This window comes from Sturnus vulgaris, chromosome 17 (genome assembly GCF_052056855.1).
Source record: "Sturnus vulgaris isolate bStuVul1 chromosome 17, bStuVul1.hap1, whole genome shotgun sequence".
In the NCBI taxonomy this organism is placed as follows: domain Eukaryota; kingdom Metazoa; phylum Chordata; class Aves; order Passeriformes; family Sturnidae; genus Sturnus; species Sturnus vulgaris.
Genome location: NC_142259.1, coordinates 14,943,066 through 14,958,978, shown reverse-complemented (window position 1 = coordinate 14,958,978; position 15,913 = coordinate 14,943,066). Strand labels below are relative to the sequence as shown.

The window sequence follows — 15,913 nt, the reverse complement described above, 5'->3', positions numbered from 1 at the left end:
TCCTTGGGGCCCCCCCTACCATGCCAAGAACAGAGTGAACTGCCCTGCTCCTGAGAGCTCCCAAAGCCCCTTGCTCTCCTCCCAAAATAAGGGGCAAGACCAAACCAGCTCTTTGCTGGGTGGCCTGGTCTGTGCTCTAAAGCTGAGCTGGAGTGACCCAGCCCAGCCTCTGAGGCACTGCAGCTCTCAGAGCTGGGTGTATGGCTCAGCACACTGAAGCCTGGGCTGATTTCCATCTTCTTGACAGCCAGTTTGACTTGGTTTGGCTTTGAGATTTTTCCCCCCTCCTGTTGTTCCTCCTTCCAGCCACAGACACCCAACCGTCAGTCTGATGCTGCTGCTCTCTCATTCATCAGGAGTGAGCTGGTGACTGATGGCAGGATGGATGCACAGGTGGATGTTCAAACATCTCAGACTCACCAAAAACTCAGTTTTGTCCTTCAGGGCAGGATGGTGGCTCAGCCACAAAGAACCCATCCCGGTTGGATGGGCCTTGGAGAAACCTGGTCCAGTGGAATCTGTCCCCAGGAGATAATCTTTAAGGTCCTTTCCAATCCCAACCATTCTGGGATTCTCCCCACTGGTCACTGGCCCCTCCTGACACGGCTCTGGTGTCGACCAGAACATTCTGCTTAACAATCTGCTTAAGGAGCAGATTTTAGCACTGCTGGTTTGTGTAAACTGGAAAAGCAGCCAGATTTTTCCAGTCTGAGCTGGACCAGTGCAAAGTCCAGAGATTAAAGGCCTGGATTTGGCCTCTCCTGCTCTCCTGCATCAAAGAACTTTCCAAACCTCCAGGGAAGAATCACAGAACCCCTGTGAACACAGATGCTTTGCTCAGCCCAGTGGGCAAGGGTAAGTAAATCCTGTGGGCAGAGCTGAGGCTTGGAAAGGGAAAAAAGACTTGCCTGGAATAGAAGAAACAAGTATGTGTGTAGGGCAGAGAGAAGAGAGGGGAAGCAAATTAGATTTCTTTCTTTTATTATACAGGATTGTATGTACAAGGTCATCTCTCTCCCAAACAGCAGCAGCACAGTCAGTTCACAGCCAAACCTGCAGCTCATCTCTCCAGGCCTGGAGAACAGCTCAGTGCAGACCTTGCACAGGAACCGGGCAAGGGCGGGGCAAGCACGGGTCTCCTCCAACCCCTCCTCAAGCAGCCCAAACGAAGAAATGCAAAGAAAACTTTGTGCTTCAAGAGCCATGCGTGCTCCAGGATGGCGCCAGGGACAGGGAAGTGTCACCCCTGGAGCTGTTTTCCCTTCACCCTTCCAAGAGATGCTGTGGATGAGGTTGGAGCACTCAGGACCACGCAGGTGTTGTGTGGGAGGGACCGGCCAGGGGGAAGGTGTGGACACTGCTCTGGGTTCCAAGCACTGATGTGTGTGTGTGTGTGTGTGTGTGTGTGTGTTCTGGAGGGGAAGGGATGGGCAGGACACAGCAGGTGTGAATAAAGTGCTGCGTGAGTTTCAGTCCCGTCCACCCTGGGAAAACGGGACGAGCCCAGGAAGGAGAAACGAGGAGGAGAAGGGCCCCACAATGAGCCCTCTGCTCACAGCACGGCCCGGGGGCAAAGCAGCTGGGGGCTGGGGAGCAGGGGAGGGGCTGGCACACCCACATGCACGGTGCTCGGGGCATTCCCTGTCCCCAGCCTAGGGCACGCTGTCACCGGGCCACGGAGCCCAGGCAGGAGCGGTCACACCGCTCTGCCGACGTGTCCTGACCGGGGCAGGAGGAGATGTGGGCAGCCAGGCAAGGGGCTGATGTCTCTGGCTTCAGGCTGCAGGAGGTGGGTGCTCCACATCCCTTCCAGGGAGCAGCTGGTCCAAGGAAAGGGTCTCATCCATGCCTGCTTGCACCCCTCACTCTGCAGAGGCCTGCTCAGCCCTGACACGGTAGAGAAATGAGGACATCAAACCACTGGAGGGTGACGTTTGCTTGCTTTCTCCTGCTTGGGATCACTTGCTTTCCTGCAGCTTCCTCTCCCCTTCCCTCTTAAAGCAGCTTCCCAGAGCACAGCAGCTCATGGAACAACTTTCCACCTGGAAGTGACCGTGGACACACAGCAGCTCATGGGGCACAAGAGACGTGACAGGAGGTGGCTGTGCTGGAGGACAGCTCACCCCACAGCCTCCGACTCAACAGGATCTTCAGCACAAGAACACAAACTGTCCAAACTGAGACTACTCTCCCCTCAGGCAGGAAATGCTCTGGCTCTCACCTTGCACAGGAAAAATGTCTTTATTGGGCTAGGCTGAGTTCTCTCTGCTCTCCTGCAAGCAGCTCTAGAACACCTCTGGCTCCCCTGGGGACACACCTGCTCTCCTGGTCTCTGTGGTGGCTCTGGGTTGTGCAGGTCTGGCTCCTGCCTCCTCTGCTGGCTGCAGAGCTCCGAATCCATTGCAGGGGTGGTGGGGATCTGCTGGGAGGATGAGTTTTCTTTGCCTTTGCTTTACAGATGGATGGAAGATGTTGGGCCAAGTTTCTCCTTTGAATGCCAGGCAGAGATGACAGCAGCACTTCCATTCAGCTTGTCTTGCTCAACGTGCCAGGACAGGGTTTAGCCTCGTGCTTTCCTCACACTGTTGCTCACAGCTGCAAGGAGAGAAGGGGGAGCTACAGCACTGTCCTTGAACCCCAGAGATTTGTCACTCAGGAAAAGGGGTGAAGGGCTGGCCATGACCCAGCTGAACAGCCAAGCTCCATGCTAGTAAAACACAGAGGATCAGTGGAAAAGAGCCTCTCCTGAAGCAGCAACCCCCCAGGCCCAACAGGCACAGAACGAGAGCTTTGGCTCCATCAGCAGCACAGGAGCTGTACCTGGTTACTGTAGCCTGGCATCCTCCACGTCTGTGTAATGGCTGTTCTCCTGCAGGGAAAAGGGAACCACAAACAGTCAATCACCCCATGTCCCTCCTGCCCTGCCTGGGACACCTCCCGTGTGGTCACCAGCTGGTCCCCTGCTGTGGGAGAGCAGTGCCAGGGTGCTCAGTGTGATGGTTGAGCTATAAGACACACTTGGTATGGACAGGGCTGTGCTTTCTGGCACAACAGAGGCCTCAGGTAAAACCACAAATTTCCTCTGGCTACTTATTCTGAAATGGCTCTACCAAACAGACGTGGGATGTGTAATTCCCTCCAGAGCTTGGAAGTAATAGAATCACAGAATCATTTAGACTGGAAAAGACTTCCAAGATGATCAAGTCCAACCATTAACTCAGCACCTCCATGTTCACTTCCCTGACTAGCTGTTCCAATGCCTGACCACCCTTTCAGTGAAGAAATGTCCCAGCTCTCCAATCTAAATCTCCCCTGGCACAGTCTGAGGCCATTTCCTCTCACCCTGTTTCTTGTTCCCTGGAACTGCTCAGTGCTCCAAGGTGCATCAGTCCACGAAGGCAAATCACTGTCCTGATTCTGCTGAGCACAGGAACTGGTCCCAGTTTGCAGCAGAACTCTATCCAGAATGGTAACTCATCACTTCAAAGGCCACAGTAATGGTGCTGAACTGCTCCCCATGCAAAGGTTTGGAAAGCATGGCATGTGTTTGGACTGACTTGATGTCTTGGAAGTCTTTTCCAGCCTTTATGGTTCCCAGTGGAATTTCCTCCTGGAGCTGCTGTGCAGAGCAGCATCACTGGGGGAATGGGGTGCTCAGCAATGGTGTTTAACCTCCTGCTCAGGGTATTTCACAGATGGAAGTGGATCCAGGAGTTGTCTGCAGGGGACAGGAGGGACCCTAAAAAGAAAGGCAAGGGAACAGGCTCTGCCTGAGGACCAGGGGAAGTGGCTTTGTTCTGGGCAAGGCAGAGCCCAGCTGCAGTGGGATGTGCCTTGGACCAGGCTGAGCCAGCTCAGAGCCTGTGGGCGAGGATCAGGGCCAGCCCAGCGTGGGGGGCACCATGGCAGGCATCCCCTGGGGGGACCTCCACCCCCCTGGCATCTGTGGGGAAGGAGCAGAGCTGGAGTAAGAAACAGGAGACTTTTGGAGAACATCAAGAGTAAATTCTGAGCCAGCTGAGCAGGGGAGGCATTCTGGCTCCTGATGGCCAAGGAACAGCTGGTCAGGGATGTGAAAGTGGGGAGAAGCCTTGGCTGCAGAGCCCATGGGACTGGGAACCTGAGTACCCTGAGAGAAGTGACCAACACCAAGAGCAGGATCAAATCCCTGAACTTAAGAGAGCAGATTTTGGGTTGTTCAGGGATCTGCTTGGTAAAATCCCACATGAGATGTCTCTGGAGGCCAAGGAGACTGGGACACCTGGACTCCTATGGTGTGAGACTTTCAGTGGACACCCAGCCCCAAAAACCGTTTGGATGCAGACTGGGCAGATAAATTACCAAAACTGCATGAAAACAGAAGAAAATCTGACTGCAAATCAACCACTATCTGCTGTAAATGCCTGAGCACATCAAGATCTCTTTAGCTTTCCCTCCAGAGCAGCTGTCTGTGTGCAGGCATCTCCCCTTGAGCAGGGCCATCCCTCAAGACACTCCTCAGCTGACATATGACATTTTTTGCAAACATATGACATTTAAGGCACATACACAATAATCTTTGTATCCCACACTAAATGTAGCAAATAGTACTGACCACCAATCCAGCTGCACTTAATAGTTTCTATAACCAAATTTATGGCTCAGAACTCAATAAACTCCCTCAGCTCTGTCTAACTGCTCTCTGGCTCTTCTCCTGCCACTCCCCTGTCCCTCAGAGCCAAAGGGATTTTAGGGACCCCATGTGGGTGCCATGTCCATGGACAGCAGCTGGTGACAGCCACACTGGGGTGGGGGATAAAGCAGTCACTCTCAGGAACTGGGGGGACTTCAGAACTGCTCAGTGCTGTGAGCTCTGGTGAGCTGCCTTGCAGGGCTTTAGAAACTCCCTGCACATGACCTCCACACATTGCCCTGACCACCCAGAGCACTTGGGAGCCTGTCTGAGGCTGGCAGTGGAATATTTCTGGTCTTGATGCCACATCAGGACTAGGGAGTTCCTGAAAACAGAGATATAATTGAGCTGAAACAATCATCCTTTTCTTCTCCTCTGAATGAGGACCAGCTCTTCTCAAACCACTACCAGCAGATGTCTCTCCACTGTTTTCTTACCCCAGCAAAGGCAGAGAAATGCACATTTTCTGCTGACAGGCTGTTCGCTGCTTTATCATCATTAACATCAGCAAGTTTCCCCCTAATTTCTTCCATCTGTTTGCCCTGATGTAATTCAAACCTGGCCTTCCTTTTCCTGACACAGAGCTCGTGCCTTTCCTCTTCCCACTGCCTGGTGTGACTTCTCTCCTCCAGCAGGACTGACAGAGCCCAGCCACGAGGCCCCAGAGCTGAGACAACTGAAGGACCCCGTTGAGAGCCCTCAGCCAGCATGGCTCAAGCAGGGCAGGACAGGAGAGCACAAACCAGCTGGCAGTGTTTGGAGCTGGAGGAGTTTAAGGCCTTGGGAAGTGCTGTGGATGTGCAGCATGATCACCCCAGAGACGGGGGGTGAGGAAGAGGAGAGGGATGCTGAGCTTCATCCTCACTTCTGCTGCCACCAGTGCTGAGGTAGGGAGCGAGTGGAGCTGTTCCAAGGGCCACCCAGGGCAGGTCAGTGTCCTTCTACCCTGCAGCCCAGTTGCCCTCAGCCTGGATCTGGAGCTGATGCTGCTCTCCGAAAAGCTTTGGTTTGGGATAAATGACAGCGCTGCCAGTGCCACCACAGTGCCTGGAACGATCTGTTCTGTACCCAAACACTGGGTCCCACCTAAATGCAGAGATTTGACACTGGGCTCACCAGGAACACCCTTGTTTGGGGTAGTTTGGAGCAGTGGGGCTGATGTGTGCCCCACACATGTCTGGGGTGAGACCTTGGCTTGAGCCATGGGACAAGTGCCTCTGGAGAGAGAGTTTGGACAAGGGCCAGGAGTGACAGGACAAAGGGAATGGCTTCCCACTATCAGAGAGCAGGGACAGATGAGATATTGGGAAGGAATTGTTCCCTGTGAAGGTGGTGAGGCCCTGGCACAGAGTGCCCAGAGCAGCTGTGGCTGCCCCTGGATCCCTGGAAGTGTCCAAGGCTAGGCTGGACAGGGCTTGGAGCAGCCTGGCACAGTGGAAGGTGTCCCTGCCCAGAGGAATGAGAAGTTCTCTAAGGTTCCTTCCAATCCAAACCCTTCTGTGACTCTGTGGATGTCTGGTCAGCTGCAAGGGGACTGCAAATGTAGCTCATCTACCACAGCCTGTCCTTGTGTGTTTAAATCCATCTAAAAATCCCTTGGGAGCAGAGCAGCTTGGTTTAAACCACTCCTAGGTATGAAAACAAGGATAAATGTCTGAATTTCAAGAGCCAGCCAAGTTTCTTCAGCACCTCCACATGTATTTGCATGGGCAGTACTTCTGCAGGCAGCAGAGCAGCTTGGAAGAACGAGCTGTGAGCAACAATCAGATTTAAATGCAGCAATTTCTTTGGAGGAAGGAAAAACTCCTTTTCCTGGGGATTTGGCAAGTTCCAGTGACACTGGCCCAGCACTGGGCTCCTTTGCTGCAGGGATGCAACCCAAGCTCTCTTACCAGTTCATCCTCACACTCCTCCCGTGCCAGCCCCTCCTCCTCGCCCTCGTCCCCGTTGAGCGGCTCCTCCGCGGTGGCCTCGGCCTCGGAGGCCGTGTCCTCCTGGGACACCTCGCTCTTGCTGCTCTCCTTCTTCCGGGCCTCTGCAGGGAACAGCTGGATCAGGGCTGGGAATGGGCACAGAGCCACAGAGCCCCCACACCACTGCGGGGGAAAGAATCACGAGGGAAACACTTCCTGCAGTGGGGAGTTCTGCTGGTTTTCAGGAGGCAGCCTGGGAGATCGAGGAGAGAGCAGAGAAGGTTCTGCATCCCTCAGCAGGATGGTGGGAGCCAGGCAGGATGGGATGGGATAGGGACAGGGATAGGGACAGGGACAGGGATAGGATGGATAGGATAGGATGGATAGGATAGGATAGGATAGGATAGGATAGGATAGGATAGGATAGGATAGGATAGGATAGGACAGGATAGGATAGGACAGGATAGGAAAGGAATGGGAATAGAATAGAATAGACAATATGATAGGACATGACAGTAAAATAGAACAGTAGAACAAAAAAAGCAAACTAAAAAAAAATATAAACTATATGACAATAGAAAATCTCATCATTTTAAACCCCAACTCCATAATTTCAGGAACTCTGGTGTGTAATTTTGGCCTGTGATTCTAGCCTGGGACCTGGGGGGTTGACACTTCCTTGTCAGAGCCTGCAGGAAGTTGTGGTGCCCAAGGCCAGCCCTGAGGCATCCTCGCACCCCACTGACCTGCAGACAGCTTCTGTTCCTCAGCAATCTGCTCCAGCCGGCCCAGGAGAGCATCAATGTTGGATTTGATCTGTGTCAGCTCAGTTTTGATTGTCTGCAGCTCGCTGCTCTTCACTTGGGGGAGAGGAAGGAAGGAAGGAAAGGAAGGCACTCAGTGCTCTGCAGAGCAGCCCCACCCCACACCTGGCCCAGAGCACCTCCCAGAGCAGGCAGGAAAAACACAGAGGAACCCCAGGCTGGAAACTTTCAGGGAAGCTGGGGGGCTGCTCCCCAAAGAGCCTGCGGGTGCTGTGTGCAGGCAGGCTGTGGAGGCTGAGCCCAGGCTTTGGCAGGCTCAGGCTGTACCTGCAGCCTCTGCAGCCAGGCTGCTGTTCCCAGCTCTGCAGGGCTTTCTCAAGTTTTTTTTGGATGTTATAAATACATATTATGGTATTGGCTTTTCACAAATATTAGGGTGGATACTATATGTATGGTGTTGAGTGGTTTTTAAGGTATAGTTTTCTTTAGGAGTAATGTAAGCTGATAAAGTGTCTGGATTAAGTGAACTGCCTGCTTGGTTGGATAACACCCAACAAAGACACCTGCTACTGATGTACCAGCTACCAGCACGGACTGCCTGTAGAAATTGAAGACCACAGCCCAAAGTCAGACTGGTAAGAAAAATAAATTAAAACCACAGCCAAGAAACACCCATGATCTAAAAAGGCATACTCGAGGAGTGGCCATGCAAAACAGTTCCTGGGGTGACTTTGTGATGTTGAATTGTATCCCCATTCGTCTGTTCAGCCCAGAAGTAAGTTTTGTACCTTTAAGGTTGGATTTGAGAGTGAAGGAGGGGGAAGGAGAAGCAGTGGAATGTTTGAGGCAGTTGTTTTCAAAACACAGAGACAGGAGTTCCATCATCTCCTCTCCTGGACTGTGTCACCATAGTGGACAGTGGGAGAGAGCTCTCCTTTGCTTTTAGTTAGTTTTTGACTACCCAGCACTTCTCCTTCCCCCCCGCTTCACTCTCAAATCCAACCTTAAAGGTACAAAACTTATTTATGGGCTGAACAGACGAATGGGGATACAATTCAACATCACAAAGTCACCCCAGGACAAATACGGAAAATAGTTTATAGAAAAACCTGAATATGCATGACAGGTCTATGAATATGTAACAGGCCGATGAATTTAAGGGGTGTCTCCAAAACAGCAGGGGTGCTCCTGGCTGAATGCCGGCGGTATTACCTTTTGCTTTATTGTTTGTCTCGTACTGTCTTTCATTAAATTTTTAAAATTTTACCGGGAAAGTGAACCTCGCTTTCTACAGGGAGGTGCCCCAGGCGTGTCCCCCACATACTCACACTTGATCTTGGCCGAGCTGTTGGCGATGGCGGCCGACCTGGCGAACAGCTTGACGGGCAGCGAGGCCTTGACGCGCCGCACCAGGGGGATGGTGACGCGCGGCCGCTTCACCGGCACCACCCGCGGCACCGGCGACACCCGGCCCCGGTACTCGAAGATCCTGAGGGGACGGCAGGGCAGGTGGGGCCGGGGCCGCCCTCCCCGAGCCCGCAGCGCTCCCGCGGCTGTGCCACCCCGCAGGCTGAGCTGGAGCCCCCAGACCCCCACCCTGCCCCACGGAGCCCCTCGGGCTGCGCCTCACCTGTCGTAGAAGTCGTCTCTGTAATAGTCATAGTCGAAGTCGTAGCCACTGCAGAGACAGTCAGGGCATCAGGGGTTAATTAGTGCTGGTAATTCACGATTACTGCGCCCCAGGACATCGAGGATAAATAGGATCAATCCATTGATTCCCTTCCTGAGGGACTCTCCTGGCTCAGGGCGCTGGGCTGCGCCCAGGAGGAAGATGGGGGGGCTGAAGGCTGAGGTGATGTTGGCTGAGGGGTGTTAACCTGCTGATCTCAGAGCAACATGTGTACGGAGAAAAGTTGGGACAAAGGGGATATTTATGGGGATATTTATTTATTTTATCCTCTCTTCCCCCCAGCCGGACAATGACCACGTCCTGTTTCCTTAAGCTCGAGCTGCATTTTAACCCACAGTAGGAGCATTCCGGACACCCAGTAACACTTTTCCCCTCGCTGCAGCTGGTTTTCCACAAGGCAGCACAGTCCCCACACACTGGGGTCACAGGCGATGCTCGCGGTCTCCGCTCTGAACAAACAATTTAGCGCAGCCCCGCAAAGCAAAGCCTGTCCTGCCTGCTGGAGGCGGCTGAGAAGAACGAGATCGGTGGGGGACAGGGAAGGATGACCACCCATGTGTGTAGCTGAGAGTTCATTTGGTGTCCCGCACCTTTGACAGAAGTGGCAAGAACGATGTGTGGCTGAGCGGGATGGCTGGTGGGAAGCATGGTTTGGGTCTGAAATTCTGTCTTGCCTGTTCTGGCACTGAGCTTCCCAGCCACGTTCAGTTTCAGTAACTGGCTGGCTTTCCCAAAGATGCTTTTTCCGTGCTCCTTGGGTTCCCCAGATACCTGTGGCAGAGTCTGAAGACTCAGCCTGTGCCTAGGGGGACCTGAGCACCTGTGGATAGCTGGAGACACCAGAGCTACTTTGGGGCAAAGGAGTTGGTGCCAGGGTTAAGGACAAGGAGGTGGCTTGTGCACCTCCTGCCTCAGTCATGCCCTGCCACGGGGACTTCAGTGAGGAGATATTCCATAAAGCTGGGCTGCATCCCTGAGCAGCTGCTGCCTGTGGCATTCCCAGCTGGCTGAGGATGGGATGGGCAGTGCAGGGTCTCACTGCTGAGCAAGGAGATGTTGGGGAGATGTGACTGTGGAGGTGTCATCACCACAACCCTCCCAGATTCCACTGCATGGTGGAAAAGAGCCATTTCTGACAGACGAATTCCAGTCTTTTCAGGCAATCTCCCCTTCTGACCAGAGTTTTAGCCAACATTCCTGCTGGGCTCAAAGACAGGAATATCCCACTATAGCCTCTGTCCCAACCACTGCATGGTCTTCTGTGTTTATTTATTCCCTCTTCTGGATTGAAAGGGAAAGGCAGCTCCTTCCAGGGCAGCTGTTGCTGGAGTGAACCCAGCTGTCAGTGGGGCTGAGGGGATGGAGAACACGGAACGAGGCACTTCCCTGGAGTTTTCGTGATGGGTAACTGGATTTTTGTTCTAACCTGGGGTGAAACCTGGAGATAAAAAAAACTCTCCAAGAAAATAGCTCCCCTCAGCCTACCAATTCACTTTAATCACTGAGGATGTTTGACTCCAAGTCCGTTTGAATCCAATAAATACAAAATACCATCAAAATAGGAAGCCATTTGAAAGGAAAATTGAAGTAGGATGCTTCTACGCTGTCAGACTCTCCCTCTTCAAATTTTTCCCCCTCCTTAGATGCAACTCAAATGAAATTGCTGCAATTTTGTAATATTTTCAATCCTGACAGGCTCTGGTGAAGTGCTTCTGGCTCTCTGCAGCAGAGCCAGTGTTGTCTCCAGTCCCAGGCAAGAGAGGACAGTGGTATCTCCCTGTGCCCCAGGGCTCTGAGTGGGATAAAGCAGAGCCTTCAGCACAGCACAAACTCCCTCCTCAAGGAGTTGCTTCTGCTGGGAAGTTCCCTGGGCTCAGAGCCCATGAGGCAGCTTTGGAGCTTTTGTTCATAAACAACACCAGCCTTGGGGGTGTTTGGCAAAATTCTGAGACATCCAAATTCCTTTCTCTTGGCCCCAATTCACACTCCTGCTCTGAACCAGCCTCTCCTCCAAGCCTTTGCTCCCTGGCACAGCTGTGGGATCAGCACATGGCACAGCTGTGGGATCAGGGCATGGCACAGCTGTGGGATCAGCACACGGGCACAGCTGTGGGATCAGGGCATGGCACAGCTGTGGGATCAGCTCATGGGCACAGCTGTGGGATCAGCTCATGGGCAGCTCCATGGGGCTGTGGGGATGGAGAGCACCTGCAGCCCCAGCCCCAGCACACAGCACTGCCCTGCTGCTGCCAGCACTGTCCTGGGCAAAGCCTGGCACCTGGGAACAGGAATGGGCACCTCCATCTCCAGCACCGACCCTGCCCTGAGCCATTTGGGCACCTCTGCCCTGCTCCTGGGCTTGGCTCCAGTAGGATGAAGCTCAGCCTCAAATATCTATAGATCCCACCTGGAGAAGGTTGGAGAAGAGCTGGAGAGGGACAGAGATGCCCAAAAGCCCTAAGGCTCTCCCAGACGAGCCAATCTGCTGGATGAAGTAGCCAATGATCCCTGTCAATGTTATTGCACTGTGCTATTCCCTATTTCCCTAGGGAATGTGGGAGAAAAGCTGGGCAGCCCTGTCTTTTCCTGGTGGGAATCACTCCTGGCAGTTGTGCAGGGCATTCCCAGAGGCAGTGAGGGGGTCACACCATGCCTGGACTGCAGGGCAGAGGCCCCAGAGCATCTGTGGGTGCAAAGCCCAAGGGTGAGGGGTTCTCCTGCCCTGGTCCTTATGGGAGCCTCTATGGGATTGGAGACACTTCTACCCTTTCAAAACGAATTAGGGGCATAATTATTCCAGGGAGCTGGTCCTGACCTCCCAAAACATGAACAAAGCCTCTGCAGTGCTGCTTTGATTCCTGCTGACCAAGGGGCAGCCCTCAAGGGAGCCAAGGGGCTGGAATGAGGGATTTGGGGCAGCCTGTGGCTGTATGATCCTGCTGTAACACACCAGCCACTCATGGCTTAACAGATGATGCCAGGGGCATGAGGCAGGGGCTGGACAGTTTTAGCAGCATCCCTGGAATCAGGCTTTGAGCACAGGACAGGTCTTCCAGAATGACTCCAGGAAAAAAGCTGCTAAAAGGGAGTGCCTTAGCATGGGTGATTTATCCTGAAAATTCCACTGCTCATAGGATAAACCATCCTGGACTGAGACATCATTCCTCAGTGACTCGGCAGCTCTTGTCTTTGTACAGAAAGAGTTTTTGCTGTTTTTCAGTCAGCTGGTGACATTGCAGCCTTTCAGAATAACGCAGGGACCAGAGTGAAAGGCTGGAAAGCAGGAAGGCTTCAAGGAATGCCATGCTTCCACCTGCTGATGCATTGCCTCTGCTTTGCTGGCCTTTAGCAATCAAACAACATTTCTACTGCCACAGGTTCAAAATGCAACTGTTCATAACTGAGAGGAGATTTTTTGCATGTACTGCCTCCCCATGACATTTGTGGGGCCACTTCTGAGCCTGGACCTGAACAGCAAATGTGCATTTGAGCATCTGTGCTTTAATTACTGCTTCATACTGCTGATCATGAGTGCCACGGTGAGCTCAGCTCCCACCCTTCTGGCATGGCATTACTGCAGCAGGCAAAGGAATACCTGCTGGAAAGCTGCTTGGAAAACGTGGCTTTGATCTAACAGTGATCTTGTGGAGCTGTGTGAGACTCCTTCCTCCTTTTCCCACTCCAAGGCAGTGGGAAATAAAGGAATGTGGGATGAAGCCTGGCATTCCCAAAGTGCTGGGGCTGTTGTAGGCTGGGAAGTCACTGCTCACCTCCCCCTCTGCCACGGGGTTGCTCTCAGCCCTGTCCATGTGGATTTGGCACTGGGATGTCACTGCTCCAGCACCAGGGCCTGGGAGGGGTGTTTGGGGATAGGCTGACACCAGCTTTGGGTGTAGCAGGAGATGGATGCCAGTGTTCACTGGCTGTGATAGTCAGCCAGCAGTGCTTTGTCCCTGTCACCACTTCAGAGACCCCTCCTGGGACCACCCAGCAGCTCTTGCTCGGGTTGTCCTCTCTGTCCCTTTGGCCATGGAGCAGCTTTAGCCCCAGCTCTGCAGAGCAGGGCAGAGATTTGTGCCTCCAAAAGCCGAGAGTGGCACTGGCAGAGCCACATTCCCTTCCCGGCCAGCTGACCTGACAGCAAGGTGGGAGCACGGGCACAGACATGAACATAGCCCCAGATGCCCCAGGAAATCCTGTCCAGATATTTGCTGTGCAGGAAAAAAAAAAAAAAAGTTGCCAGAAGGAAAATTTGGAGAGGCAGTGAGTGACTCCCTGGGGACACAGTCACAGCAGATCACTGCCCAGGCATGGCCATGCCTGTGGAGGTGGCCAGGGTGCCAGGCAAGAGCAGGCAGGAACCTTCCCTGTGCAAAGGGATGCTCGGGGAAGTGCCAGAGGGAGGGAGGAAGGCCCAGAGATCCAAGAGTGGAGGAGAGCAGTGACGGCAGCAAGGCTTTGTAAGAAGGGAAGGTGCCTCGTGTGGAGACACCTGAGAAAACTGATGGTGCCAAGAGCCTGGGTGGAGGTGGATGGGAGGCTACATCCCCAAGGATTTCTGTTAAACACCTGGACACCCACCTAGGCTGGTGGATAGGTAAAAATGTCACACCTGCTGCTTCCTGTATGTCCAAAATGGAATTTCCCTTGCCTTGCCTTCCCCTCAACCCTCCCATGCAGACTTGGAGCGAGGCAAAGCAAAACCCAGCCTTTGGAAAAATGCTCTGCTGTGTTGAACACAGCACTTCTATAAATTACAGTGCTGTGACTTTTGAAGTCTAACATTTGGAAAAATTGATGGTGGTTTGGGAAGCTGTAACCACAGCTCACTGCAAACCAGGGATCCCTGTTTTCCAGGAGATATCGTAAGTTCTGCCAGTCCAGATGGCAAAGTTTTAATCTGACAGCCAGTCTGGGATGAAGTATTGCTGGAGCTTGGAGCAGTGCAGTTCTCTGGCCAATATTTTAGCATATCCATATTTGTGGGAGGGAGCAAACATCTCTCTCAGCAGTCTGGAAGTCTGAAATATTGGTCATTCCAGAGGAAGGGATTAGTGCTCCAGGCACGGCTGAGCAGTAAATGAAAAGCTCGTTAGTGCAAGATGTATGGAAGGAGCTGATGTGTGTGATGGCCCCAGCCCCACGTGAGCAGTGCAGCTGAACAGCAGGATTTGTGTCATCTTTGCTCCCATCTCCTTCCCCTCAAGTGGCATTCCTGGAAATCCAGAGAGCCACGTCCTGTGAGAGGCCAAAGGGTCCCAGGATGGGAGGAGAAATGTGTCTGAAAGGTGCACGGGGGCAGCCGGGCTGAGAGGCTCCTGCAAGGAACCCCGGGATGTCCTGTGGGTGGTGGGAAGCTGCTGGGGCTCTGGGGGGGTCTGGCTGTGCCACAGCTGCACTTTCTAACCAGGGTTTGCCATTCCACACCACACTGGTGCAGAACCACAAGGCTGAGTCTGAATCACAGGGTTCTCTTCACCCCTCACATTCTTTTATTTTTCTGGAAAAATCTCCAGTTCTCTCATTATTTCCCCTTTTGCTAGAACCCCAATACTGATTTTAGCCTTTTCCTCCCAACCTCACACCTTGCAACTCCTGACTCAGCCCCTCAGTCTTCTCACCATGAGACTGGCATCAAAATTATGACCATTTATAACTAAAACACATTTGGGGACCTTGTTATTTGGTTTTGGGTTCCTGAACCTGCAGACCACTCCTGACACACCTTTCCAAGTTTCCCCTTCTGCACCCAGAAGCAAGAACTTAACGAGTTTCTCCCACATTCCCCTGACTCCAGAGTCTGGAGCTTAAATGAAAATCTTCATCTCTTGTGGAAATGATAATAAATTATCTCGAGCTGAGGGCTCAGTGGCATCTGTAACACACTCCATGTGCCACAGACCTCTCCATGTCCCACCTGTCCCTCCTGCTTCCCTTGATCCCTGGGTTGTGCTCCTCAGAACAGGCTCCCTTGGGATTTCCCCCAGCTACCTCCTTGGTTCACCTCCATTTGTCACCCCAAGGGCTTCCTACTTTCTTCCCTTCTTCTCTCCCTTCAACAATCATTCTTATCTTTCCCTAAATTATCCCTATTCCCTGTTTTTCCCCCACAGCCAGCACCTCTGTCCTCACTCCTGCTCCCTGGCTCCTCTTGCTACCCCTCTGGTGTGGCTAAAGCAGGTACTGCCCACCCTTCTCCAACCCTCTCCAGCTCCAACACCTGCACAGGTGGGACCATGCCCAGGAGACCTCCCACAACATCACAGGTGTTGGCCAACCTCGGGGCTGGCACTGCCAAGGGAAGGAGCCCTTGGGAGAAGCTCTGGATGTGCAGCAGTGCCCAGACTGCTGAGGGCAGGCAGCAGGGAGCTCAGGGCAGTGGTTGGGGGGTGCTGGAAGGCAAACACCAGTCCAGAGACCTCATTCATTGTGAGGAACACGTACCTGTACAAGGCAGAGGCTGCTCTCTTCAGCCCTTTGGGTCTGTTGGGTTTGGGCTCCCCGGCCATGTTGATGTCTGCAAGGAAGGGACAAGCAGCTGTGACATGGCACATCCCCAGCCACCTTCACCTGCACCTGGCCACGGGGCTGGGGTGGGGTCCTTTTTGGACATAAACCTCTGGTGTTTGTGGCTTAATTTTCCTACCAATGATAAATTGTGGGAATTGCTGCGTTGGCACGGTCGGGACAAACTCAGGCGCTCTCTGTATTCTGGTGTTGAAGGTTGCAGTTTATTTCGTAGGGTGTGGGTTTATATGAGGCCCTGCAGGGAACTGCAGCCACAGCTCAGAGCAGGGTGGAGAGAGAAATAGAGTGAGAGTAAAAGAAGAGAGTAAGAGGGTAAGAGAGTAAGAGCAAAGAGAGAAGAGAGCGA

At 53.1% G+C, this 15,913-nt stretch overlaps 1 protein-coding gene across 4 annotated transcripts in view; it reads right to left on the bottom strand.

The window, feature by feature from the left end:
- Positions 1–964: 964 nt before the first annotated feature.
- RALY (RALY heterogeneous nuclear ribonucleoprotein) overlaps positions 965–15,913 on the bottom strand; it is an 83,955-nt gene continuing 69,006 nt past the window's right edge. For 3 of the 4 annotated variants that reach the window (XM_014876129.2, XM_088175171.1, XM_088175170.1), the window contains 7 exons: positions 15,484–15,556; positions 8,980–9,027; positions 8,678–8,838; positions 7,332–7,445; positions 6,565–6,707; positions 2,821–2,869; positions 965–2,595 (listed from right to left, as the gene is read on the bottom strand). In XM_014876129.2, the coding sequence (XP_014731615.1) occupies positions 2,825–2,869; positions 6,565–6,707; positions 7,332–7,445; positions 8,678–8,838; positions 8,980–9,027; positions 15,484–15,556 (584 nt within the window). In that variant the 3' untranslated portion in view covers positions 965–2,595; positions 2,821–2,824. The remainder of the gene's footprint in view (positions 2,596–2,820; positions 2,870–6,564; positions 6,708–7,331; positions 7,446–8,677; positions 8,839–8,979; positions 9,028–15,483; positions 15,557–15,913) is intronic. The other variant, XM_088175173.1, reaches the window with a different exon arrangement.